The sequence below is a fragment of the Phaethon lepturus genome, unplaced genomic scaffold (assembly GCF_000687285.1).
Source record: "Phaethon lepturus isolate BGI_N335 unplaced genomic scaffold, ASM68728v1 scaffold39357, whole genome shotgun sequence".
NCBI classification, from domain to species: Eukaryota; Metazoa; Chordata; class Aves; order Phaethontiformes; family Phaethontidae; genus Phaethon; species Phaethon lepturus.
Genome location: NW_010551834.1, coordinates 17,099 through 44,454, shown reverse-complemented (window position 1 = coordinate 44,454; position 27,356 = coordinate 17,099). Strand labels below are relative to the sequence as shown.

The following is a 27,356-nucleotide window of genomic DNA, read 5'->3' as shown; positions in this document are numbered from 1 at the left end:
TGCAGGATGGGATACATTCAATTCAGTTTCCTTTGCAAGCTTAAAATAGAGCCATTGTAAATTATGTCAGTCTGTCTCAAATCATGAAAATGATTGTTAGAAAGGCCTCAGAATACACAATGTGTATTGTTGTGTGGCTTTGATGTGTGAAAGATGAGAGCATATGATATAACACAAATTAAATAAAAATAAAGTGGCCACATGCTTTTTCCTGCCTGGAGGAAAAAAAAAAAAGGATTTATGACAGAGGGTTAACGCTGCTTACTGATAATGCTGTTGCCTTGTTTTTAAACAAGGCTGGAGCTGATAGTGTTAGAAGCAAGGTAGTGCAGAAGTATGGAAAAATTTTAGCATGATGAAGAGCACAAGACATAGCGCAGCCTTGGGACTTGCCTGATGCCCCGGCTTGTCCAAAGGATGACAAAAGGGGACATAAAAAGGCACTGGAGAGCTGAGCATTATCCTCTTCCAAACCACATTTTAACTTATGGACCTATAACTTGGTTACTGCCCCAATTTGCTCCCTAAGGTTTGTAGCAGCCAGAAAATTAGGGACCAGCAAAATCCCATTCGCTTCAACGGCATGATACACTTTTTATAGTGTCTCGTTCTCCACCACCGGGACCACTTTCAGCCTCTTGCTACTGAAAATGGTTGCTGGAAGCCGTGCGCCGACGTGCGAGGTGTCACAGGCTGGATCAGGCCCCCAAGCTCAAGGTAGACCTCCTCCCCTCCGTGGTTTCAGGCTTTCTCCAAGTGCTTCTTTTGCGAGGCTGAAGCTATTCTCATCCCAGAGGAGTCTGAAAGGAAATCCATCGAGCTGTTTTGAGCATCAAACATGCAAATAAATACAGCTGCATTCTTAAAGGAAATTGTTGTTGAAATATAACGTATTTTTTTATGCGCAAGAGACAAGTAAGCAATACTAAGACTAGTAAAGTTACTAAGATGTGGAAATTAGAGTTACAGCATCCCAGGCACCTGTAGGGACTGCATGCATTACACAAATAGAAATGCTTTGGACATGTGAGAGTACTAGACTGAGGTTACTCAGGCTCTAGCCTAGACTGTCATGAGATTAACTGCCTAAGTGTAAGTAGAAAAAAATGTTGTTTCTTAATAAGGTTACGCACTTGGTTACCTGGTTGTTTCCTCCTTCACCTCTTTCATATCCTTGTGGTCTTGCAGATTGAAAGCTCTGTGAGGCAGATCTGTCTGTCTCCTGCCTGGTCCTGCAAATACTTATCTTAATGACTATCTTTCCACTGTGAATAGTGACATAAATGGATTTCATTTGAAGACACGAGTGCTCGCTGACGCAGGAGCTCTGTGGGTTCATATGGTGTTACAGCGCTGAGCTCTTGGTGGGGCACTGGGTGCTAATGCAGTACGGAATAACGGTACCGAGTATGCAACACTATGCAATACAAAGAGCAAACCAGGAAACTTTGTCTTTTAGTGATTTCAGACCCTTGCTGGTTTGTTGGAGCGGGTTTTGGTGCTGTCTTTAGACATTTGTCTGCTTGGATGCCTTGCTTTGGAAGAGTACAAGAGTTTTTTGTACATTTGTGCACCCAGACTTCTCCTTATGACTTCCTAATTGACATTTGGCGGGTAAAAAAGTGGTGTTATTTGCAAAAGTTTGAGGGTGGGGGCAATTACCATAAAGCCTGAGATGTGTTGTTGTTGTTGTTTACATACAGGTGAGGTCTGCCATAAATCCTATACTCAGTTTTCAAACCTTTGTCGTCATAAGCGCATGCATGCTGATTGCAGAACCCAAATCAAGTGCAAAGACTGTGGACAAATGTTCAGCACTACGTCTTCCTTAAATAAACACAGGAGATTTTGTGAGGGCAAGAACCATTTTGCAGCAGGAGGATTTTTTGGCCAAGGCATTTCACTTCCTGGAACCCCAGCTATGGATAAAACGTCCATGGTTAATATGAATCATGCAAATCCGGGCCTTGCTGACTATTTTGGAGCCAATAGGCATCCTGCTGGTCTTACCTTTCCAACAGCTCCTGGATTTTCTTTTAGCTTCCCTGGTCTGTTTCCTTCAGGCTTGTACCACAGGCCACCTTTGCTACCTACTAGTTCTCCTGTTAAAGGACTACCGAGCGCAGATCAGACAAACAAAAGTCAAAGTCCCCTCATGACAAATCCTCAGATACTGCCAGCCACCCAGGATATTTTGAAGGCACTAAATAAGCAACCATCAGTAGGGGAGAATAAGCCAGTGGAGCTTCAACCAGAGAGGTCCTCTGAAGAGAGGCCGCATGAGAAACTCAGTGACCAGTCAGAGAGTAGTGACCTTGACCTTGACGATGTCAGTACCCCCAGTGGCAGTGACCTGGAAACCACCTCGGGCTCTGATCTGGAAAGTGACATTGAAAGTGAGAAAGAGAAATTTAAAGAAAATGGTAAAATGTTCAAAGACAAAGTAAGCTCTCTGCAGAGCCTGGCTTCAATAAATAATAAGAAAGACCACAGCAATCATTCCATTTTCTCACCATCCTTAGAGGAGCAGACTGCGGTGTCAGGAGCGGTGAATGATTCTATAAAGGCTATTGCCTCTATTGCTGAAAAGTACTTTGGTTCAACAGGACTTGTGGGGCTGCAAGACAAAAAAGTCGGAGCCTTACCTTACCCTTCCATGTTTCCCCTCCCGTTTTTTCCAGCATTCTCTCAATCAATGTATCCATTTCCTGATAGAGACTTGAGACCGTTACCCTTGAAAGTGGAGCCCCAATCACCCAGTGAAATAAAGAAGATCCCAAAGGGAAGCTCTGAGTCTCCCTTTGACCTCACCATAAAGCGTAAGGAGGAGAAGCCACTTACTCCCATACCCTCAAAGCCAGCAGCCCCCTCTGCGGCAAGCCAGGACCAGCCTCTAGATCTCAGCATGGGCAGCAGAAGTCGAGCCAGCGGCACAAAACAAGCCGAGCCTCGGAAAAACCATGTCTTTGGAGAAAAGAAAGGAGGGGACCTTGAGCAAAGGAAAGCTTCGGAGTCCTCCTTGCAGCATGCCAGGCCCACCCCGTTCTTTATGGATCCCATTTACAGGTAACGGACTATCTGCTGCCTTTCGGCATCCTTTGGTACAGCAGTTAGGTCTGCCAGGGCCACCTGCCCGCAGATGCAGGACAGCCCCATTCCCACCCACCATCCCTGCAGATGTCATCCCACCAGCGGGGCTTGGGGTGGCCGGGGCTGCACGCTGACCTGCGCACCCCACCTCAAATCCGAGCTGCTCAGAGCAAACCACGGGTCCAGTAATGCCGCAATTAGCGAGTCTTCATGACTGCCCTCATTGCAGTGGGTCACTGGTTTAACCTGTGTAGCTTGACACGTAGAAATTGGATATATTCTCCTACCCAGAAACGAGTTGGCATCAGTATCAAATGTTTGTGTGTTTACTGTGTATTTGACATCACTGGTTTGCCCCAAATTCCTTTTCTTCCGAAATGCTGCCCACTGGCCTTGGCTGCCCTTTGCCTTCCCCTGGAAATGACAGTGCATCTCCCTGGGGTGCCAGCTGTACACCACCCTTCTAGCTCCTCCTGAATTAAATAGAAGTGTCTCGTAAGTACAACAAAGAAGCAAATTTGTCCCAAGGTGTATAAAGAGTATGGAAATTGAGAGTGATTTCTGCCCTTTTTTTACTGTTATTTGAGCAATGGGTTGATTTCTCCAGGCATTCATTAATATAATTGAAGGTGCAGTGTCGTTGTGTGTACAAAGCCTATAGCCAGTGGGCTAGTTCATCTGACCTACCTTGTGGAATCCATGGGAGCCTTGTCGTTGGCTTCAACGGGTGCACAAGCAGACACTGTCTGTGAGCTGAGGTTTTAAAAACCAGTGGTAAAATCCTGACCCCTCGGTGTTTCCCAGAGATGGATCTTACGGGGGTCTGGATTTCACCTGCATCCCGTGTACGTCAGCCCCTCTTTGCCCTTTGCCTTTCTGCTCGTGTATCTGTAACCAGCCAAAGTCATGCATCTAAATTAGTTTAGAGAAATATTAGCCATAAAACTATTTGTCTGTAATATAAATGACTGATTTTACAGCCTATTGTTAAAAAAAAAAGTTACTGCCATGTAAATGATGTTAATTTATTACTTTATCTGAAAAAGAAATGCTATGGGCAAAGTTTTTGGAGAATGCTCTCGCATGCGACAACAGGTGTGCATTATGAAGAAACAGGTTATGATACTGTTTACTGAGATGGTTTCATTCATGCCAGATTGATATCTGTATTAGACCATAGGTTTTCTTTGCGTCATATTCATTTTAAATGCCTGAAGCAGTGGAAATAATGATCCGTGTTTTACGGTCCCACATTACAAACCAATGAAATCTGTACAAATTCTGGCAGCGTAGCACGAGGCCAGTTGTTACTGAGCCTTCCTTTGCTGTGAGTTACATCTACATACGGACGACAGGATCTGTCCCTTAAGCTGTACACAGCAGTAACAGAAAAAGCAAAACCCTCAAATTTCCACACTGCTGCTCAATTATTCGTGCTGCATTTCGCTGCCGAAATGCCCCCATGAGTTGATCGCCGCCTTTGCTGCTGGCACGTCAGATCCAGTGCGTTCCTGCAAGCCTGCCTTTCCCTGCTTGTGCACGGCCACGCACAAGGAGAGGTTTCCAGGATGGTGGCCGCGATGTCTCACATGGGCAGACGAGAAGGACCCATTGCTCAAGGCCTTGAATTCCTCTCGTGTGAGTGGAGAGCACACTCAGTTGCCTTATTTCTTCATAAAAGTGCTCGGTAGTTAGTCATTGGTTCCTACTATAATTATTACCGGTCTTTTGAAATGGGATTATTTCCTGTGTAAATGGTATGATCTCCCTTCAATGGCGATTCACAGCCCCCAGCCGCCGTAATGAGTTGTATGCGGGAATCGAGAGCTGACTGTACTTCCTTATCTTTTACCACTATCTCTGAGAAACAAACTACTTGATGTATAATTGACTATTTTAAACATGAGTAGCTGTATAATTATTAATATCTGAGACCAATTCATCACAAGAAAATCTAATTTTAACATTTACAGAGTAGAGAAAAGAAAGTTAACTGACCCACTGGAAGCTTTAAAAGAGAAATACTTGAGACCTTCCCCGGGATTCTTGTTTCATCCACAAGTAAGTATTTTGGGAGTTTTGATGTTGTAAACAAGCCTGTTGATGCTTCAAAGCAGGTGCAGAGAAATGAATGCAGTCTTAGTCATTTTTGGATTTCCTAAAACACGCAGTTTTTGCTGCACCATTGTGGTGAAAAAGCATAAGCATTGTTCTGAGCTTGTTGATGTTTTGCAGATGAAACAACATGTTTTGATTATAGAGGAAGCCAAATTCAAACTACATGTATGTTTTAGAACCATGTTCCTCCAAACCAGTAGCATAGCTACTAACACTTGCAGCTACCCATGTCTTCTGTTGCGGTGGAGTCAATATTGACTACAAGGAGGTGATGTAGATTCAAAGTCAGGCCAGCAAAGCTGAACATCCCAGTTGCCAGTATTTAAGGAGCCCCAGAAAAGAGGTAAAACCTTCCACCCAATGCTTTCAAGTCTTACAAGCAAATGCTCCATCTCTTTTAGGTAGCCGTTGTGGGCAGTGGCTTTGTAGGATCCCTGCTCCTCCATGCCTGAAGACATACTATGTGAGAGGGCTGCTGTCTTGTTCATAGGCCATAATCCTGCTGCTTATTCGCTGGATAACAAAAATTTAGGAGAGTGTCCCTAAAATCACGTAACAACTGCAATGTGTATGTAATATAGCAAGACTAGTGTATGCAAACCTATGTCACTTTTCTTCAACAGCATTGCACCCTCATTTTGTCCTCCCCCTCCTTGCTCAAGGAAATCTTGCTAAAAATTTGGGTTAAATCTTACGCCTGAAATAAAATGCTCTATGGTGTTTGCAAATTTGAACCCCTTGCTGACTACGGGCTGTCTCATCCTAATAATGACACCCCATACGGGTCTTGTATTTTAAGCACACAACCAGGAGCTGCTGTCTCTGGTTCAGCTTCCTCTGATTCCCGAGCAAACCATGTCAATAATCTGCCACCACTTGTGAGTTGTTTTTTTCAATGAAGGCAGCAGTTGTAATGTCCTGTTCTGAAATACGGGACTTGTGGAGAACTGGGAAGAGCAGCTGATGGCGTACATAGTTGCAAACACTCTGTTCCAGTTCCCATGCCTGTGGGAAGTGAAGGGTCTACTAAGTATTAATGTAAAGGGTTTAATGGCAGCTCAGCACCTCTTGCTGAGTTACCTTATTTGCCCGAGTTGCAAAGCAACAAGTAAAAATTCCCAAGTATTAATGCACAAATACGGAAACGGAAGCTCGATCCTCTTTGTGTCCCCTGGTGTAAAACTGGGCAGGTTCCTCTCCATCAGATGAGTGATTCTGTCAGAGCAGCTAAGGGGCTGTAAATTAATAGTAAATTAATACAGTATTGATGGATGCAACAGCATTACTTTGCTTAATGCTAGCTAGCTTTTCAGCAGGTGTAAATTGATGGTGTTTAGTGAAGTTGGATTCAGGGGGCTTTGAAGGTTTTGCCACAGGTTGGTCTGATGATGGTGGTAGGTAGCGTGGTCAGCGGGTGGGAAAGGAGGCCCTTTGGGTAAAAGGCACCGTCAGGAGTTTGGCAGGGGTAGGCGGAGAAGGAGTTGGATACTCTTCTACGTAGCGTTGCATGACTGAGTTACGTGGGGCACTGGAGGAGGGTTAATGGGAGTTAGGCGAGGATGTCGTCGGCGTGCAGGTGCAGTGGAGACATGGGGCGTTTTGCCATTAGCGGGCGGGATGTCGGGATTTCACCCTTTGTGTTCTTTCACGGCGAGTTGGTTAAATCTATTGGTGGTTCCCAAGGAAGGTCCCAGTGCGGTCACCAAGTCCGTCAGCATGAGCAGGAGGTGTCAGATGCCACCTCCCTACTGCGGGGCCAGCCGAGGTGGGGCAGAGCCAGCACCGCTGGCGGGAGGGAGGGCTAGTGGTGCACCCGTGTTGCTGAACCCATCCCTCCGCATTTCTCATTGCGCAATAGGAAAAAAATATCCATGGTAAAAACTGGCTTTCGTTTTATCACTTACCTGGCTGCTAGGGATAATGTCTTTAACTTGGTGTGAGGTGGATGGATACACAGGTCATGAGTGTAATATGCTCTCTTCATACATCATAAAAGAAAACTAATCCACCATCGCATGTCCTGTCAAAAAAGTAAATGCCAAAATCTGCTTTCTTGCAGACTTTAATAGAAAGGAGTCTCCTGTTTGCAAAGGCAGAATTTGGCTCGGTGTTTATAGAGGGCTGGGGAACGGCTTGCAGAAAAGCTGTTTTTCCTTTATAGCCCTGTTCACCTCTGTAAAAGTACAGGCGCGGAGTGTACCGCAAGTTTTCATTTTCTGCTGGCAAGATTTATCTATGTAAAATATGAACAAAATTATTGTTTGTGTCCTACAAGTTTGTGTTTCTGTAGGTGAATTTATTTCTGAAACTTGCCATCTGATGAAGCAAGACTTTATTTTTTTTAACTGTATAATATGACAGCTAACAGATGGACTTTAAAATAGGTTTCTGAAGTAGAGATTAAAGACGGGAACCCTGCAGTCCTTACCCTGTCCCTGCCTGGGCAAATTCTTCCCAGTGACAGTGGCCTGAAAGCTAAGAAAATTTCATAATTTAATGGTATTTCACAATAATTTGCCATTACAAGGATTGCATTTTTAGGGAGAGAATACCCTGATGCAACAAATCATTCAGAATAACATTTTAATTAGTATCTTTAAATAAAATCTTAATTAGTAGATTGATTGCAATGAGGGTTCCAACGCAGGAATAATGTGTTGTTTTTGTTTCAATTTTGCTCCCAGTTCCAATTGCCTGATCAAAGAATTTGGGTAAGTTCACTGCTTATATTTTTGATTTAATCATTGTGAAGTAAATTGCATAAGAAAAATACAATATGAAAGATAACTTACCACTCAATTACGGAGCATGCCAGTTGTAGCTGTAGCAGATAAATATCCTTTTATGTCAAATTGGCTTTATTTTTACCTACCTAATCCTGCCGGTTTTATTTGGTGAAGGCAATGGGAGCTTTACCTGAGTGAGGGTTTCAAAATGCAGTCTTTATCTATATTAACTGAAATTGTTCCAAGCCATTTCCTTCAGATATTGCAGTGAAATTTTCAGGCTGAAATCTTGTTAGATTGCAATAGTTATAAATATTTAATCTGCATTTGAGACATTAAAATACAGAGCCTCAGAGGACTTCACGTTTCTATCTCGCATTGACTTCAGTGGGAGTTAAGTCACTTTAATAGCTTTGAAGTTTTGGGCTTAATTGCTCATTGCGGTATTTAAAGCAGAAATAAAACACCCATTTATTTGCTGTGTTTGGGTCCAATCTGTCCTGTGTGTATACTTACACCGTCCCCCTAATGCGAACAGAAACTGTGCTTTTATTACTATGGGATGAATTTGAGCTTGCTCTTCTATTTTTATGAAACGTTATTTTTAATACATCTAAATTGTTCGTGAAAAAAAAGAGCCACAGCAACTGCTTTTGCAGATGCGACTCAAATAACACCGTGTTTTGCTCTTGCATGGCTGGCTCCTCAGCTGCAGCACTGAACCCATAAATACTTGTCCCAGATTTTTCCCAACCTTCGGGCTTCGGAGGAGAGAGCCGGAGCCAGCCGGCCGCGGCTCAGGTCCTGACTCACTCTTGTTCATCACTCGTAGTGCGACGTGGACTAATTTCACAAGACGAAGCCAGAATTTCACAAAATGAGATCGGAGATCTTCACATACTCTGCCCCGCCTGCGCCTCCTTACAGGCTAGTGCAGGAGCCCTCAAAGGGGCTGGCCCTGCAGATAGGGGCTTAGCCCTGCCCTGCTCTGCGTGCCTCCGTGGCACGCTTCAAAAGCAGCGATGGACCTTCGCTTTGCGTACCTGCGGCTTTTCATCCCATTTTCTGCCTGGAAAGTGATGGTTTGTGCAGCTGCAAAAGATGCACTAGGATCCTGAGATGAAAGGAGCTGAGCAGGTGCCGAAGGACTCCTGCGAGCACCCGTAGATGCTGAGCGAGCTCAACAGATAGGAGGTGGGGTTAGATGCCAGACTTGGAGAGCACAAGAGGTTGTTCCCAAACATTTTCTTTGCAGTAGAGAGAATTCTGTGTAGCACATGAAGGGGCCGTGGTAGGGTTTGTCATTTGGCCCAGGCACCCTGACTCCTCTGCTCTCAGAAAAGTGGCTCATGTTTGGGCATATTTGGGAAGCCGATGGGGATAGGGACAAAATCCCAATGCGGCCTGTTGCTTTTGTCTGCTTTCCTTGATGTTGGCTTGGTCCTCAAATTTCCATCATCTTGCTTTTTTTGTGCGCGTACATGTCCTGGCCATGCTAGTGCTTTGAGCAGCCGCAGAAGAACTACGTATTTAAAGCATAAAGTGCCCAGAGCAGGGTGCTGATTCATGGATGAATCTTCATCTTGAGAGATTTGAATATGTCACACGAGCCTTTCTATCTCAATTCACAGTTGCATGTGCCATATATTTCAAGATTATTTCAAATCGTTTTTCATTGTTTGGCAGGAACCCTATAGTGCAAATCAATGGGCAGCACCCTCTCTTGAATGGATCATGATTTATTTAGTCTGTAGACTCTTTCGTCCCCGTGGGTCCCATCAAGAGAAGGTTGCTATAAAGAGGTTTTGTAATTATAGTCAGACTTCATTTGCACTAGTTTCATGGAGAATCAGTGTAAATAATTAAAATAATTGTACAAATAAATGGGAAGAAATTTGGTGAGTGCATTAACAAAGCTTTTATTTTACTGGACTTATTTTAGGACGTGATCCATTCTGTTAGATCAGCTAAATCCCCACCAACTGCATGAAGACAAATAGAGTTATTCTGGAACTATACTGCAGATCAGCAGGAGTTTCTCACTACTGCTTCAGAAAGTTCAGCCATGTGTGATAGGTCTCTTGAACGTGAATATAGCTTAGCCAAGTTCCGTGGCTGGATGTCCAAATACACAGTTTCAAGACAACAAATTCACAAGTCGTAGTTTTTAGAGAAAGCGTTATAACTTGAACTGGGGAGAAAGAAATCCTGAGCCTTAGTAGTTGGGTTTTCAAGATTTCTCTAAATAACACTAGTAAAAATAGAAAGCAAACATTTGAACAATTTTTTTCCCATGAGTTGCAGCCATAAAGTCAGTTGTTTTTGCGATAATGGCAATGAAGGAGTCGCGTTTGTAAAACATGAGGTCATGTAATTCATGACATTGTCTGCTAGATTATTTCATATCATCAGGTTATTCTTAAAAAGCAGCAACAACAAACCTTTGCTTTATTTATGCCACTTTTTTTTCTGTTGGTTAATAAATTTTAAGACAAATATTCAAGGCTGCTGCTGATGATATCTTGCCCGTTGAAATGTTTATAAATACTTGTTTTAGCCGATTATGGTAATGTCTGCATTTTTGAGTCGGAGCTGGGGAATTGCGACTGCATATTAGTTTGCGTCAGTAGGAGGTTAATAGCCTCTCAGGGAGCGGGAGGGAGGTGGGGAAAGCTGCTTCCTTTTCCAGACATCTGGACACAGATAGAATCAACAACTCTTATATATGTAAATCAAAAGTTACTGTTCTATATAAAATACTGTCATTCACTGATCTCAGATTAGGAGCAGACATGACTTGTCCATGAGGCAATAGCTGTATGTAAAACATGTAATAGGATCTTCTCACTCTCCTACCTCCTCAGAGAGCTTTCTCCATGGACACGGCAATTACACTAATCCCATCCTTGGGGTTAAGCTGTGCCTTCCTCCCCGTGCCCCGTTCAGGGATAGCCGCAGTCCTTGGGCGCTCAGCTGGGGTGCAGACCCCTCCTGAAAGGGCTGCCCAGCAGCTTGAGCCACACGCCTGCCTCCCTGGTGGTCCCCAGGGAGCTGAGGTGGCCACGAGAACCCACCTAAGCTCCCAGGACAGATGCTATCACTAACAGCGTGCTCCAGGAGTTTGGTGGATTGCTGACCAGTAGCATCTCCACGGTCAACACAGCTCCTCTGGAGGCAAGTCTCGCCTTGCAATCAGGCATAATGGTGTCTTGAAGGAGTAAGAGCTACTTCGGTTGTGTTTCAGCTGAAAGGGGGAGTTTCATTGTGGAAGAGGGAAAGTCATCCCCTGGCTAAATAATTAGTCTGAAAACCACCCAAACCTTGGAAAAAAAAATAAGAATCAATTAGTGATTTTTACCATCATTGAAGATGGAAGTGAGTCCACCTAGGGGTGTCACTGGGATCTGAACTATGACATAGATCTGTAAATGACACAGGACGAAGGGTGACCAGGCAAAGAGCAAAGTTTGCCTACTGTTTATTGAGAAGAGCTAAATCCAAAGCCGACTATGAAGATTTTGCAGAAGATGTGCAGAAAGCTGAGTCACTGGGGATTAAATAGCAGTAAAACTCAATGTTAGTAAATACCCAGTAATACTGAGGGGAAATTGTGACTCTTAACTCGTGTCATTCAGGAGAAAGATCTTGAAGTCAATAGTTTTATGAAAATACCATCCAAGTGCTTAGCAGAAAGGCGTTGAAAACATCATTATGTTATATTGCCTTCAGGTCTTGAATACAGCTGAAGTCCCTCTCAAAAAGGACATAGTAGAATCAGAAAAGACACAGAAAAGTGCAACAATGATGATCAGAGGTAGGGAACAGCTTCCATACAAAAAAGAGACTAAGCAGATTTTGATTATTTCAGCTTGGAAAAGAAATGCCCAAGGGAGCTGTGCCCCAACTCTGTGAGACCATGAATGGTGAGCAGAACCTGAATGAGAAATGGTTATTCATTAGTTTTAACAATAAAAAAAAAAATGAGGGGCACCCAGCTGAATTATCAGGCAAAAGGCTTAGGAGGAACAAAAGCCAGTATCTTTTCATAGCCACCTAATTAAATTGGCGGACTCTCCTTGACAAAACTATAAAGGGATTCGAAAAGGGTTTAAGCCAAATGAATGGGAGCAGCAGCCACCAATGGCCGTTCAACACCGTAATCAAGATGCAACCTCCAGTTAAGGCTCTTGCACCTCTTATTGCGGGGATGTGAGAGAAGACACTGGGGAGAAGGTCTGTCCCTTGCCTGCTCTCTTGCGCATCCCCTGGGGCCGCTGCTTGAAACCAGGGTACCGGTTTCCCAAAAGCGAGTCGCAGGTTTGTAATTCCCGCTTGGTTTTGGTGGCTGAGTTAGTTCTCAGCGCGAGAAACCCCGGATTTCATATTACGGAGTCAATGTTTTGCGAGCAGACTGGTGAGCGGGGGCTGCCTACCTGAACATAAAGGCAGCGAGAGCGTGTTGTGGGGCTGGGCTGGCAGGATTTTATGGGCTGTAACAAGCCTGTGCTGCCCGGGCGCCCATCTCGCGGTAGGGAATTGCGTCCCGAAGGCCCCGAACACCACCACGCTCCAGGGATGCTTAAGAAAATGCCCCAGTTTTGATTCTTGTGAGCAGTATCTCCAGCAGATAGTAACTGCTATAATTATCCTGACAGCGGAGTGCCACCGCCTCGTATCAGCAAAGGCTTGGGGCTGAGCACTTCCCATTGTTGCCGGTGCATTTCTTGAAAAACATAAATCATACCAGGTAACTATCTAGGTCAGTCTTTTAAAAAAAAAAAATGAAACACAATAGTCATTCCTACAGTGAGAAACATTTTTGGAAAGCAAGTAATACTTTAAAATAATTGGAAGTGCTTGTGTTTCCTCTGAATGAGGGATTTAAGATTAGATGCTGATTTCATACCTATTTTGGGACCGATGTAATCCTGGAGGCAGTGTTGGAGGTAGCGCTGATCTGCATCGCCGTGCATTAGAGAAGAATCTGTCTCAATTTCTTCTCTGCAAAATCCTGGAAATAAGAATTAAAAAAAAATAAGCATGACTAAGCCATTTTAAATGTAAAAGGGAAAATAGTTGCTTTAATATATTACTGTAGGGGACCATGTACATGAGAAATGGTGATCCAAAAATGATTTAAAACCACTAGATAATGAAACTGACTTGAATATTAAATATACATAAATAAAACATTTATTATACTTCTCAAAGTCCTTATTATTCTTCACCATAAATATGTGCTTTCATAACCCATGCACTGTCTTGTCACTGCTAATCAGCCCGAAGGCCAAAGGTCATTTTTCATTCAAACCATTTATTTTCCACAGTTGCAAAATAGACAAATGAATTCTCGCAGGTAACAATTAGAAGGAATTAAAAGCAGTGGAAAGACTATCGTAAAAGCTTTAAGAATCAATTCTGACTAAAGAAAAAGATGAAGTCATATAAAAAGAAATATATGGTAATGTTGAGTTGTATGGGTTGATAATGACATCTCGGTGCCGAGATAGAATTACCTCCTCTCCCAGCAGCATCATCATTACATATCTCACGCCTGTGATCAGTACATGTCAAAATCCTTCATATTGACAAATGTGCTGTCCACTTGCATCTGTGGAGAATGTTTTAGCAGCTGAGTGATTATGAATCAAACCCCAGAGCTTACAGCCCCTACTGCCTTGCAATGCTTTCACATTTGTTGCCTGACAAGTAAATGTATCTTGACTTCCCTCTGAGATTTTTTTTTTTTTTTTTTGCACCGTGTTTGATGAAAGACATTTGGCAAATTGGCAGTGGTACCCTGTACATTGCAATTTGTCCTCAGCATTAGGAATCTGAGCATGAAATGAGAGGGCAGGCTACAGGCTAAAGGGAAAAAAAAACCCAACCCAAAGCCAGAGCTAACCAGCACCTGAATAGTCATTCCAGGAGATAAATATGCGATTGTGCCCATGAAAATAAAATTTAAAAAAACCCCAACAAATGTGCAATTCTTCCCATTAAAATAGACTTTTAAAATCCCAACAATTGGAGCAGTCTCTTACGGATTTTGAAGAATGGGCTGGAAAGGTATGCTGAGCTGAGGCGCATTCAGCATCTTGTCTTTCATATAATTTCCTCCTTCATTACAAAGCAAGGTATTGCACAGGGCTCGTGCTGTGGTTTTTATGCTCTGTAGGTGAGATCTTGGGGTTTCTTTTTTTTTCATTTGTTTGTGGTGTTATGAAGAGGCAGACGGTTACTCTCACCTGTCAGTAGGCTCAGCAGCAGTCTTGAACTCTCCAAAAGTGACAATGTTTGGGGTTTTGGAGCAGTTTTTCGTGGTCAGTTCCAGACACCTTTAAGGAAACCATTCTCCAGAAATTATTTAATGCCTACTCCTTGAAAATTAAAGCCCTTTAAAGGCAGCTAACTAAGACCAGAGGCATCTCAAAGTGCGTAGGGCTTTCAAGCAACTAAAGGTAGAGTTTGTAGAAAAACAGGACAGGCATCTAACAGGTAATGTAAGCACATAGCACCAAACCCACCAAAGCTTCATTTCTTGTGGATTCATCTCGTGGTCTTTGACTATGATGGGTGAGAAGACTGGACTGAATGGTTGGAGGTGGCTGGGACATTGACAGCGCCTCTCTGGATCTGGCTTGTTGCAGGCCTTGGTTGAGCTAGAGTGTTCATAAGGTGTCCTCTGCAATATTTGTCCTCTGCAAACCCTTAAAAAAAACCAACAAAAAAACCCTGTAGGAATTCAGTTATTGTTGGGATCTCTATTTTTTCTGTTGATGTGGTCAGAAATGGCCAATGGTTTTGGTGGGTGGGATGCACAGACTCATAAAAAGAAATGAGCACTAGCTAATTCAGAATTTGTATGGAAGCAGCTTTCCACGATAGCAGTCGGGACAGAAGTTCTGCTGTGTGCTGGCCTTGCAGAGAAACAGCAACCCAGTACAGCAGTTACGGGCAGTGATTACAAGGGGGACAACATCGTGGCCACCACCTTGCCTAATGTGCCCCGTAATTTTTGAGACAGCAACTGTACATTTGGGTTTTTTCTTTTTTTTTTTTTCTCTTGGCAGTGTATGTTCTTTGTATTTCGTGTTTCCAATGAGGGCAGAAAGCCGAAGCAATATTCACCGTGACGGGTTCTGTGCTATCTTCTGTTGCAGATGTCAGCTATAGAAAACATGGCCGAAAAGCTGGAGAGCTTTAGCGCCCTGAAACCGGAGGCCAACGAGCTGATCCAGTCGGTGCCGTCCATGTTCAACTTCCGCGCGCCGCCGAGCGCGCTGCCCGAGACCCTGCTGCGGAAGGGCAAGGAGCGCTACACCTGCAGGTAGCCCTAAAACGCTGCGGGGCTCCCCAAATGCCCCCTGCTCAGGCAGTTGACGGGGACTGCGACGGGTCTTTCAGGGCTTTCTATGCCCAATGAAACATGGAAAGCGTTTCGCTTTGGGGTTCTTATTTATTAAATTACTGGTGTTTGACAAACGAGGTGGAAACTATTATATAAACAATCCTTTTTTCCAAATTTTCTCATCACTTTCATACTCACAAGTATGCTTTCATTATTGATTTTTTTGATCATAAACTACAGATGTGTTTTTTCTCAGGCTTCTGGTTTTAATATCCAAAGGCATCAGTGATAAAATAAATGACTTATTAGGACTTATGTGTACTGACTTAAAAAAAAAAATACAATGAAGATAGTCATTGTACGTGCAACCAAAATGAATGGGACCTTTGTTGAGGAGAGTAGAATTAGCTGTGCGGGTATTTTGAAGGCTTATACATCATGTTGTGAGAAAATAAATGGGATGTTAAAAGTGAAGGGATGCAATCTTCAAAGTCGTCACGTGAAGCAACAACCACCCTCATTCACTTAAGAGAGTGCTGCGTGTGTGCTCCGTCCCCATGCAAAAATGGGCCGAATGTGATTAACAGAACTGGGCCAATAATAAACTGAATATTAATATGTTACTTGAACGAAGAGAGAGGGCTCACGATAATTTTTTTGGCCGTTATTGTTCCTGTGACATATTATCAAGTTTGGAGAATCATTTTTAAATTGCATTATTTAGGTCTCTATATCATCCCTAGAATGCACAGGCGTTTGACACTGGCATATCGGTTTATCTGATCTTTTTGAAAACTTGTCACCTTCTTCCAAGACACGTTGTTATAGAAACATACCTTGATGGATTAGGTCTTTGAGTCTTGTCTGCTCTGATCCTGTTCAGTGCGCAGAATGATGTCACGTTTGCTGACACGTAGAATTGGTTTAAAGGTTTGAAATTTGCTTACATGGAGGCAGAAATCCAAAGCTTTAATAACAGATTCTGTTGATTCCAAATCTGAATGTGACAGATAATCACCTAGTGAGGTTAGAAATTTTGGGTGATCTTTATTCATATAAACTGGTATGTTTTCATATATCCCTTGCTTATACACAAGAAAACCTGGTTAATGCCAACAATTCCAGTTGCGTTCTTGTGTGTGTGTGTGAATCACTTATATTTGCTGAATGATTTTAGTCAAATGTCGTTACACAAAAGCAATACCAAGAGTACCATATATTAATGATTCGATTTGGGCTATGTGTCTGGGGAAGCTCAGATTGGGACGAAGCTACCGAAGGTTGTGTTATCTTATCAAACGTTTTCTTATCACAGATATTGTGGCAAGATTTTCCCGAGGTCTGCAAACCTAACACGTCACCTGAGGACGCACACTGGAGAGCAGCCCTATAGGTACCGCGAGCCCTTACCTGTGTCTGTGGTGTGGTCAAGTGAATAAATGAGCGCTCAACAGCCTTGCTCGGCCAACTCCGGAGCTCGCTCCTTAGCACTGATGACCTACCATTGCATTTTGGTCTCAAACAGGGCTTTTTGCTTTTGATGCCGATACTCAGCCTTGGAGTTGCGGAGATGGGGGAAGGTTTTGGTCCCAGTCAGTGAAATTCTTTCAGCTTAAGCACCCGCCCAGGCACCATCCACAAGTCCTGCCTCTGCCTGGTGGGATAGCTGGCGCTTCTGAACCAGCACGGTTGAAATGATTTTCAGTAGGGGCTCATGGGCATATTTTCCCTTGCAGAAATGTTTTTTTTTTTTGTAAGAGCTCTGTGGCGTTATTTGCAGCCTAAAGTTGGGTGTTTCGTCAGTCATCTGATTTCTGAGAGGTCCCTGTTGCAAAGGTGTTACTGTATTTATTTGTTTCCTGCCTAATCTGGAATCCTTTCTGAGGTCTGCTTAACCAAAACCCATGTGGGTATACTCTCTCGTTGATAAGAATATGTATGTGATACTGTATCCAGGACAGTCACATGCAGAAATGTGTATTGAAGCTTCACCTTATTGAAAATTAAAGACTTAATTTAAATCAACTGGAAAGCAGCCAGTTCATGTTCCAGTAAAACAAATGCACCAATTTTTGCATTTTATGAGCTGTAAAGAGCAGAGTAAGCTCATTGTTTGTGAGGAAACAATATGTTTTTTGCCTCTAGTCTCTTTGGGAAATGAGATTCACATCTAATTCACATCTAAGAAAGGTCTTGGTGCATGTTATGCTCATCCACTACATAAAAGCCACAAGCAATTAGTAGCATAATGGACGATTTCAGCACTAAAAAAAAATTGACATCACTGACAAGCATAAGAGAAGCACAGGAGAAGTGAAAGATTGAAAAACTGAAGTGGTGAAGACTGTTGGCTAGTTGCCAGCCAGAGAATTTGGAATAGTTATAGTATGACTTAGTAATGGCTTAAAGAGCAATACAGTAAAGGCTTTAGGGACTCCAAATCACTACAGAGTATGAAAATTGATGCCTCTGGTACCAGAGTGATAGACTAAACTACTCGCATTGGCACAGTATTAAAGGTTGGGATTGTTTATTGCTGTTTTTTGCAAGATAACCAAATTTCCTCTGGGATTAGCAATCGAGCAAGCTAATTCCTCAAGAAAAGATTTAATCACACAGTACAATTTAGAATAGGAAAAGAAATAGCCCTTTTTACCTTATTTGAGCATTAGAAGAGATCTGTTTCATGTTTTTTGCAAAAGTGTTTAATTGTATTGTATTGGCAGCACATGAAACAATAGAGTTATTGCTCTACTGTTTTCAAACTTCCTAACTTTGCATGCAACAGTTTTAAAAACATGGGAATCAATTACCCTAGCTAATTTGATGCCATTAACTCTGAAATATTATGCCGATTCCTGAAGGCAGTATTTAAAATAGAAAGCCTACTGTGAATTAAAGTTAAAAATCCCACTGTAGAAATGACGTCTCCATTCCAAGAGCACAGCTCTCCAGTTATTCAGCCAAAACTTGTCTTTATTTCAGGGAGGATTTTGCCTCAATAGGGACCAAGGAACTGCAGTTGTGTACTGAGGGTGAGCCTGGAAGGTGCTTCATGTCTCTACATTTCCAGCTACTAATAAACCCTTCTCTACCCACCTATTTTTGTTTTTTTTAGATGCAAATACTGTGACAGGTCCTTTAGCATATCTTCTAACCTGCAGAGACATGTCCGTAACATCCACAATAAAGAGAAGCCATTCAAGTGTCACTTGTGTGACAGGTGTTTTGGTCAACAAACCAATCTTGACAGACATCTAAAAAAGCACGAGAACGGGAACATGTCTGGTATGTATGCCTTTTCCCTCCCCAGTGTCCCCTAGGTACCGCCAGCGTTCATATACAGGGACCTCACGTTCATTTTCAATACTACTGAGTGTCAGTAGGCACATGTTGCTCCACGCCGTCTGCTCCGATGAGTGGGTTTTTGGAAAATATGTAAGTGCCTAAGCTCTGCTGACATTTAAAGTGCTTTGAAAATCCCAGCATAAACTCTACCCTTGTATAACTTAATACCACTGGATGATGTCTTTTCTTTTGGTTTTAATTAAGCCAACCATAGCATTTTGAGAACAGACTGGGAAAATTGGTTTAATCCCATCCCCGCAATCACTTGGCTCTCAATGGGAGTCCTAGATTTAGAGTCTCGGGAGGCACTCTAAAAGATTTTCTTGGCACCTTCTAAAATATTCCCACTGTCAGGAGCTGAAAAGCACTAGCTATTATGGAGGTAATGGTGCCTCCCAAGCCCCAAAGCAAATCGGTCACCGCACAGCAGCAGCAAAGGCAGCGGCAGGTAGTGGATATCATTGGTCTGGTTTAGGTATCTGCAGGGTTTAATAAAAACCCTGTCTGCAGTCTTTTCAGTTCACATGTTGCTCCACTGGAAATAACCAGGTACATGCAGTGAATGCAGAGCTGACTTTTCCGCGATGCTCAAAGACGTCTGTCACTGGTCTCTCAGTACTAATGACCCTGATTATGTCAATGGCTGCTCCATATTTTAAGCACATCTACATAATTGGTGGCTAAAATCAAGTTCCATTTGCTTAGTTCAGCCATTGGTGTAACACAGTTATTGACTGACAGTTTTGGAGTTGCAAGGGAACAGGAGGGAGATGTTGAAATAGATACTTGGCAAAAGCCATTATAAACCATGGAAATGGCACCCAGCATGCAAGCGGTCGTTTTGGCTGGAAACCACCTTAGCCCATGGATAATAATACTTCCCTTCTAATTATTGCTTTTATGGCCAAAAGCTGATGGACCACTGTGACCAATTTTTTCTGGCTGTCACCAATTTTAACCATTGTTTCAATTTCAATTTTATATAAATGGTTAAATATAGAAAATGTAACGGAGCAGCAACAGAAGTCCTGTTTTGCTTTAAGGTACTGCAACTTCCTCACCTCACTCAGAACTGGAAAGCACAGGGGCAATCCTAGACGACAAGGAAGACTCTTACTTCACAGAAATTAGGAATTTTATTGGAAACAGCAACCACAACAATCAGTCCCCCCGAAACTCAGAGGAGAGGTGAGTTGCAACTGATCTGCCTTCAAAAGGTGCCAGTCTTCCTTTTCCAGATTAAGCCTGATTTTTCACTTTTGATGATGTCTGGAGCCCATGTTATTTTAGCAATCTGATTGCTTCAGTGTTCACCTCAGCGTCTTACGAAAAGAAATGTGTTGACTCCTTCCCCGTCGTGCATGAGCATATTCCCAGCGGCAGATGTTGGACAGAAGGTTCATCTGTGAACACATTTATCTTTAAGTCTGTTGAAAAATTCCCTCATTTTACATTCACAGCAGAGCAGGTGAATTCTACAGTCTGTGCTAAATGTAGAGCGCCTTACAATTTAAATGCAATATAAATGTGTAATTCATAAAGTAGACTAAGCTAAATTCTTGGATCAAATGAAAGTTTCTAACTGAAAGTCTTTTCCCATAAGTAACTCAATCCCAAGAAACATGCTGACTAGCAAAAAGTCCGTCAGGCCACAGGAAGGCATTGGTAGTCCACCGTGAGGGACTTTTTCCTGTTAAGATTTATTAAGTATATGAGTGTTTCAGTTCTTCTGAACTAACAGAAGAGAGACAACTTCTAAATATTTTCAGCTAATAAAAATACAGTGAAGCGGAAAAGGCTGTAGCATGGATATGCACATCAGCTATACATATTTCTTTGAGATTGGTTTTGCATTATGCATTATTTGTGCTTTTGAATTGGCATTATGTTAACAGCATCAAAAATTTCTTACTGTTGATGACAAACTTCACTGTCTGCTCAATTTCAAGATGCCTTTATGAAGGGATGAAAATGGTGGACATAACACAATTTCCACAAAAGTATTGGATTAAGTGATTACATGCATATTCTAATTTCATTCCATCTTGATTGGCAATGAGGGCTTGGGATTTTTTTCTTTGCACATCTGGTCTCAACATGTCCTCCGACAGGAAGTCAGCAAAGTGAAAAGGTTGCTGGGTTTTGCAGTGTTTCCTTTCTAAATTTGGCACTTCAGACTGGTCTTGATGGATATTTTATCCCTGGCAAATTGCTGCATTTGAAAGCATAATTAGAGAATCTGTTTTCTTAATCACATGGCTTTTGTTACTTTGGTTGTAGTCCATCTCCCTTTCATTTCTAGCAGCCTCAATTGAGCATAACAAGCAAGTTGGCAGCCCAGAATGTGCTCAACAATTTCTTATTTCTGCCTATTTAAATAAAAGATGATAAAGAGATATTGCTCTGATTATCTTAGAGGGGGTGGCTGCTTCAGCTCTCCTGACTCTGCACAGCCTCAGATTTTTTGATACTGTGATATAAACAGACCATTCCCTAGCTTTTTTTTTTAATGCAATACTAAACTCATGACCATCGGCTGGAATTTGCTCGGAAAATAGTTGAAACTATTATGTTGAGGAAAATGATGCTATTGTTGTATAAGAAACTAGTTTTCACTTGCGTACGCTCCATAAGAAAGTACATCTGTTAGAAGAGCAAGCCAAATGCTAAATACCAAATATGCTGCTAGGGCTCATCCTTATCTTGCTCAAACTTTTGGTATATTCCATATTGTCCCGCACAGTTTGAAGCACACAGAGTCGAAAGCAAACTGCGGGCAGACAATAAAGTTTCCATTTTTATAACTGTATTCCTGGAAGAGTAAGGACCTTTTGCACAATGAGAACAATAGATGAATCAAGGCCTCCGTGCTACGTAACGCAGCGGAGGAGATACACTGGTAGGGTGAGTTCATGTGGCTCCACCAAGTTCAGCCCTTTTACACCACTAGTATCTCTGGCCACGCATTTGTCAATGCAGCGGTGCCAAATTTCTTTAGCTCTCACTTGATGCGGCAGACACGATGCAGCTGCGGATGCTTAGAATCCTGCAGGGTCGAGGCTGTTAGGAAATGAGTCCCTACCTCAGCGTGGGTATTATGTCCTCGATAAAATCCCGTAGGAAGTAGTTAAGAGAAGTCATTGTCTGAAAGCAAAGGACAACGTAATAACAGCGGGTAGACCAAATGTGCGTATTGCTATAATTACTCATTTGATAAGAATAAATGCACTTAAAATGCTATATGACCTTTCTTTTCATTACTTCTTACCCGCCAAATCAGTTGATAATATAGTTCAGCGTGGAGGCAATATTGCAGACCACTCTTCAGGTCTTCAGCTGAAATCCCTCAGGTTCCCATGTATGTAATCCATACGTTCAGTAAAGTAGTATGGCTTCCAAATGGGTGGTAGTGTGCAAAATTAATTATGCATGTAATTTTGACTTTAAAACTCTGAACACTGTATTGGATGTCATTTTTGAAAGTGCCGGATCCGATTTTCAGAGTTTCTTGGCCCCTACAGCTTCTGTGAAAAGTCGTGAGTTGTTTTGCCCAGACTACATATATGATTGAAAACATGAGATGAAATAACGCGTGAGAAAATTTGGAATGGATATCTGAACACAGGTCTGCTTGAACAGTAGTTTTAGGCTCCCAGGATAACAGGAAAATCCCATGCTGATGGCACTGCAATATCCCACTGATTCTTGAGTGGAATTTTCTCCAATACTGCCTACACGTCTGAAGCTAAACAAGATATAAAATACAGAAATCACTTTATTCTACCGGGACGGATCCTTTTCAGATCTGCCTCCGACAGTCCGCTGGTGAGCAGCTTTCATAACTGATTTGTGATTATTGCTTGGGTTTGTTTTGGTACTTTCAGAATGAATGGCAGCCACTTTAAGGATGAAAAAGCCATGGTAGCCAGCCAGAACTCGGATTTGCTGGATGACGAAGAGGCAGAAGATGAAGTAATGATGGATGAAGAAGACGAAGAGAGCGAAATTGCAGGGAAAGCAATCAAAGAGCCTGTTACGAGTGACATGCACGAGGGGACTCCAGAGGAGGATTACGAGGAAACGAGTACTTTGGACATGAACTGCAAAGCTTCCCCCGGCAGGTTGGTTCCTTCCGAGTATTGGTGTGCCCGATACGCGAAATAAAAACAATGAACCATACAAGAATGCCAGCACCAAACTGTGTGCCGTGGGAACCGGTCCGAAGTAGCCAGCTTCCCAGTTACGATAGCAACGTGCGCCCGTGTTTGGGTCAATACCAGCCCTGTTTCCAGTCTTTCACGCAAGCTGTAGCCCTTAAGAGGAAAAATAACTGTGTGGGGAGCTATTGTCAGGTTCATGGGAGAGACGTTATCTGCTCCATAGACCGACCAGGATCTCCCGACACGGTCTTGTGAAAGGCTGTGGAGGCACCAGGAGAGAGACGACCTCTCCCTGCCCTGCTCCCGCCGCCCACCCTCTCCTCGCTAGGAAAGAAAGGGGAATTTCTCTTATTTCAGGATCCCAGTTCTACAGCAAGGTGCTTCATGAGTGTAAAAAAGGGGGAAATTGCTCAGATGCGTAAATCTGAGAGGACGAGGGAACGCAGACAGGATCGTTTAACTGACATTAAAACCTCCGCGGTGTTTTTGTAGGTATAAAGAGGAGGAGTATAATAAGACTGGACTTTCGGCTTTGGACCACATAAGGCACTTCACAGATAGCCTCAAAATGAGGAAAATGGAAGAAAATCAATATAGTGAAGCTGAATTGGCAGCTTTCAATCCTTCCCAGCTGCCAGAGGACCTAAAACAACCGTTGTACAGGAAATCCAAATCCCAGGTAAAAGCTTAACTCGGTTAAAATGTTATTGTCGCCAAATACCCAAAGGATTAAACCGATAGCGTGCGGCAGGCAAGGTCGTTTCAGCTTCATCAGACGGGGCTGCGCTCCGCGTCCACAAACCTCAGCCTGCCCTGGCCTCCCCCAGAGACGTGGCGGGATGCTCTCATCCCTGATAACGGAGGATTTGCTTACTTTTTTGTTAGTTTTGGTCCTGTCTGCCACCCACAGAAATGCCACGATAAGAAGTAGTCCCACTCTGCTTTCAGACAGCCGGTGCAGTCACAGGGATGCCATGGAATTTAGGTGCAACCATGCAGGGGTGTGACTTGGTCTTCTGGCCAGCCTGGCTTTTTGGTGGGTTTTTTTAAAGTCTGTTGGATGTTACTGCCTTCAGGTCCTCAGCATGTTTTAAAAACAACAATAACCGGACTGGTATCCTAGTGCTATTTCTTGAAAAATTTTTCAACATTAATTAAAAAGGGTCTTTTTAGCCCCTTTAAAAGACTCTTGGTTTTAAAATTGCAGAATATGCCCGTAGAAAAGGTCAGCAAAGGAGACTGTGGTATTCGGTGAAATACAGGCCCAGCCAAGGGATAATGTGATTCCTCAGACTCTTGAAAAGAGCCTCTTGTGCCAAGAATCTGAAGGCAAAGGAGACTCTGAGACCTTGTCTACTATCAAAGCTTTCTGAGAGCTTCGTGAAGCCAGATGAAAGCAGAAATTATTATTACTATTAGTGAGTCAAAAGTGTCAGTGAAAAGGTTGTCAGTGGTTTTACCTAATGCATTTTGATTTTTTTTTCATTAGTCTCAGAACAGCGATTGTAGCCTAAATGATGCCCTATCCGCATAGGGGTGGCACGGGTCCAAGCTCGGATCCGCGCCATGGGATCATGACCTCTTTGTCCTTCTTCTTTCCCCGTCCAGGCGTATGCGATGATGCTTTCTCTCTCCGACAAGGACTCCCTTCATTCTGCATCCCACAATTCTCCCAATATGTGGCACAGTATGGCAAGAGCCGCCGCAGAATCCAGCGCCATTCAATCCATCAGTCACGTATGACATTGTGAAGTCTTACCGAGAATGGGACCAAGTCCAAACCAGTAGCATGGCTCTTTCATATATGACTATTTAAAAGACTGCTGAGCAGAATGCCTTATAAATCTGCAGGGTCACTCATTTAAAGTCCGGTGACCTTAAACTGAATAATTTTAAAAAAGAAAGAAACTATTTATTCTCAATATTTTGTTTTGCACAGCAAAGGCAGCTGCTGACTTCTGGAGGATCAATGCGACTTAAAAAAAAAAAAGTTTCAGTGGATTATGTAAACCAGGGCCGGGAAAAAGTGTCTTCCCGTCCACCCGGCTTTGAGGGGCAGGGGCAAAAGGGTTAAGACTGCATTGATACACACATGGGCACTCCTTTAAAGTAGGAACTGAATTGATTTTCTTTTTCTATAAGATAGTTTGACAAGGTTTGGGAACAGTTGCTTTTATGTACAAATCTCTTCATTAAAGCTTTATGCATTTTAGCCCTTCAAAGAAAGAAAATAGTTCTATCAAATGCACACTATCTGTTGTAATTGTAGAAAGAAGTAACAGGGAATATTTTGTTCTCTCCGTAATTCTTTTGCCTTCTCAACTGCATTGTTACAAAAAAAAGGAAAAACAAGGAAAAAAAAAAAAGAAAGAAAAAAAAGAACTCTGAGAAACCATACATAAGAGGCTTGTGTATATTGTAAACTATGAATGTTCACTACTCCAAGAAGCTAAATCATCCAGATAATTCCGTGAAAGCACCGCGTTCATCGACAGCACCACTAGTTCGAATCATTGTAAGGAGATTTTAATTTTTGACAATCATGTCGCTATTTGTTGTATTGTTTCCTTTCCCCACTACCTTCTAATTTCTTCTTTGTGTTGTGTGTACCATGTATTTATTTGTTGGCAAACGATTGTTTGTTGATTAAAATAGCACTGTTCCTGTAACAAACAGCACTGCTGCAGTCCCCCACTGCGTTACGATGTAAGGCACCCATGTACTTCAAAACAAGTGAGGTGAACTGATCTGTGTATATGGGAGTGCAAAACAGTGTTTGAAATTTTCTTACATTCCTCTTTTATTTTATTTTTGCCTTTTAATGAACTAAATAACTAATAGAGGCGACTTAGGTTTGGTTTTTTTTTTTTGTAATACAGTAAATTGATTCAATTGTATAAACAGTTATAATTTCTTCATGAAAGCATGATTCTTCTGATTAAAAAACTGTACCCAATATTTTATGCTGGTTGTCTGCGAGCTTGTGTGATGTTATGTTCATGTTAATCCTATTTGTAAGATGAAGTGTTCCAAATTTATGTTTAAAAAGAATAAATAAATAACAGAAGGTATTCAGTTATTTTTGGGGGTTTTTTTTTGGCCTTTAGTGAGGGACCAGATTTATTTTTCCTTTTTGTTTATAATCTCATTTTGAAATAATCGGCAAGTTGAGGTACTTTCTTTAAATGCTTTGTACAATGTAACTGTTACGCATTTCAGTACATTACTATGGGAGGATCAACTTAAAAAAAAAAATAAAGGACTACAAAACTGAAGGGATCTTTTTCCTTATTGTCTTGCTTTTGTCTGGGTCAGGGCAAAAATACTGTATTTCTTCTGCAGTCTGGGGAGCAAGGACTGTGTCTGTGGGGTCCTGAGGATAAGGGTAACCAGAGGACGGGGCACTGCGAAGTGTCTTGGACTTGGTCACGCAGTTTAGGACCCAATCCAGAATCTCTCAGTAGACCATTGGAGGGTTTTAGATCAATCCTTTAAGCTTCAAAACACTACTACCGTGGGAAAGAGAAATATTTCACTCATTTTACAGGAGGGACTGGGGCCAGGTCACCGTTGGACACTGTTGTGGAGCCTTGAGCTCAGGCTGGTGATGCACCCGCCTGCTGCTTGGGGGGACAACGTCGGGAAGCAGCGGCTTGGCCGGCTAATAGCAAAACATTGACTTGCCGGAATGATAAAAATCCATCGTTGAGAAGCTAAGTGGGCCTCCAACTGCAGGAAATGAGCCTTTAGGGTCTAAAAGGAAAAAAAAAAAAGAATATTTTCATTTGAGCGTATCATTTGAAATCGGGTCCAAAGCCCTGCTTCTGCTGGACAAGCCGCAGAGCAGTGGGAGGTGGGATGTCCAGGAAAAGCCAGCGCTGGCCCAGGCGATGCACGTTTTCCTGCTTTTCCCATCAGCAGAGAGGAAAGGACTGAGACGGCTCCAAAAGGGACCATGGGGATGGCCCTGCCTGGCACCCCCGGCCAAGCTTGGTCTTTGCAGCTGCTGCGCAGGGCTGTCCCTCACATTTAGGTGGCTCGAAAGAGTGACTGTGGCACACCGTGGCGTCCTTCTGTGCAGCGGGACCAAGGATCGCTCTCGCCAGATGCAAACGAGCTGGCAAGAGCGAGCAACGAGGGAGCACCCAGGGCAGTCCGTGACGAACGCGTATTAAATGCTGCAGCACCGCCCCAGCGGGAGAGGCACATCTCGGGAATACGGTTTGTGGGAGGTTTGCTTAAATCTGGCTCCACTGAAGCCAGAAGTACCTCCAAAGGTGGAGGCCTTGTCTCCAGGCCCAAGGCAAGGGGTGCTCCTCTCTCAGTCCGTTTCAGTACACAAAGACCCCTCGTAGCTCACCAGATCCTCAAGTTACGTCTCCGAATAACCTGTATGTGTCATTCTTGTCTTCAGCCCAGCTATGGTTTGACATGTTTTATAACCGTCGTGTGGAACAGGGGCATTGGCAGGGCTGGATCCAAGGCCGGCTGGGACGGGCATGGGCTGCCTTCGCTTTGCTCTTGCAGCTCCTGAGCCTCGTGCAGAGGTTGACGGCAAGCTGA

General features: G+C 43.0%; 1 protein-coding gene across 1 annotated transcript; it reads left to right on the top strand.

Moving 5' to 3' along the window:
* Positions 1 to 1,703: 1,703 nt before the first annotated feature.
* MECOM (MDS1 and EVI1 complex locus) lies at positions 1,704 to 25,128 on the top strand (the record flags this gene model as incomplete). Its single annotated transcript, XM_010291048.1, has 10 exons — positions 1,704 to 3,066; positions 5,064 to 5,151; positions 7,893 to 7,919; positions 15,098 to 15,264; positions 16,601 to 16,678; positions 18,404 to 18,573; positions 19,677 to 19,821; positions 22,518 to 22,754; positions 23,286 to 23,472; positions 24,402 to 25,128. Coding segments are annotated over 10 exons (2,597 nt in total), but the record flags the coding sequence as incomplete, so codon positions are not given.
* Positions 25,129 to 27,356: the final 2,228 nt, after the last annotated feature.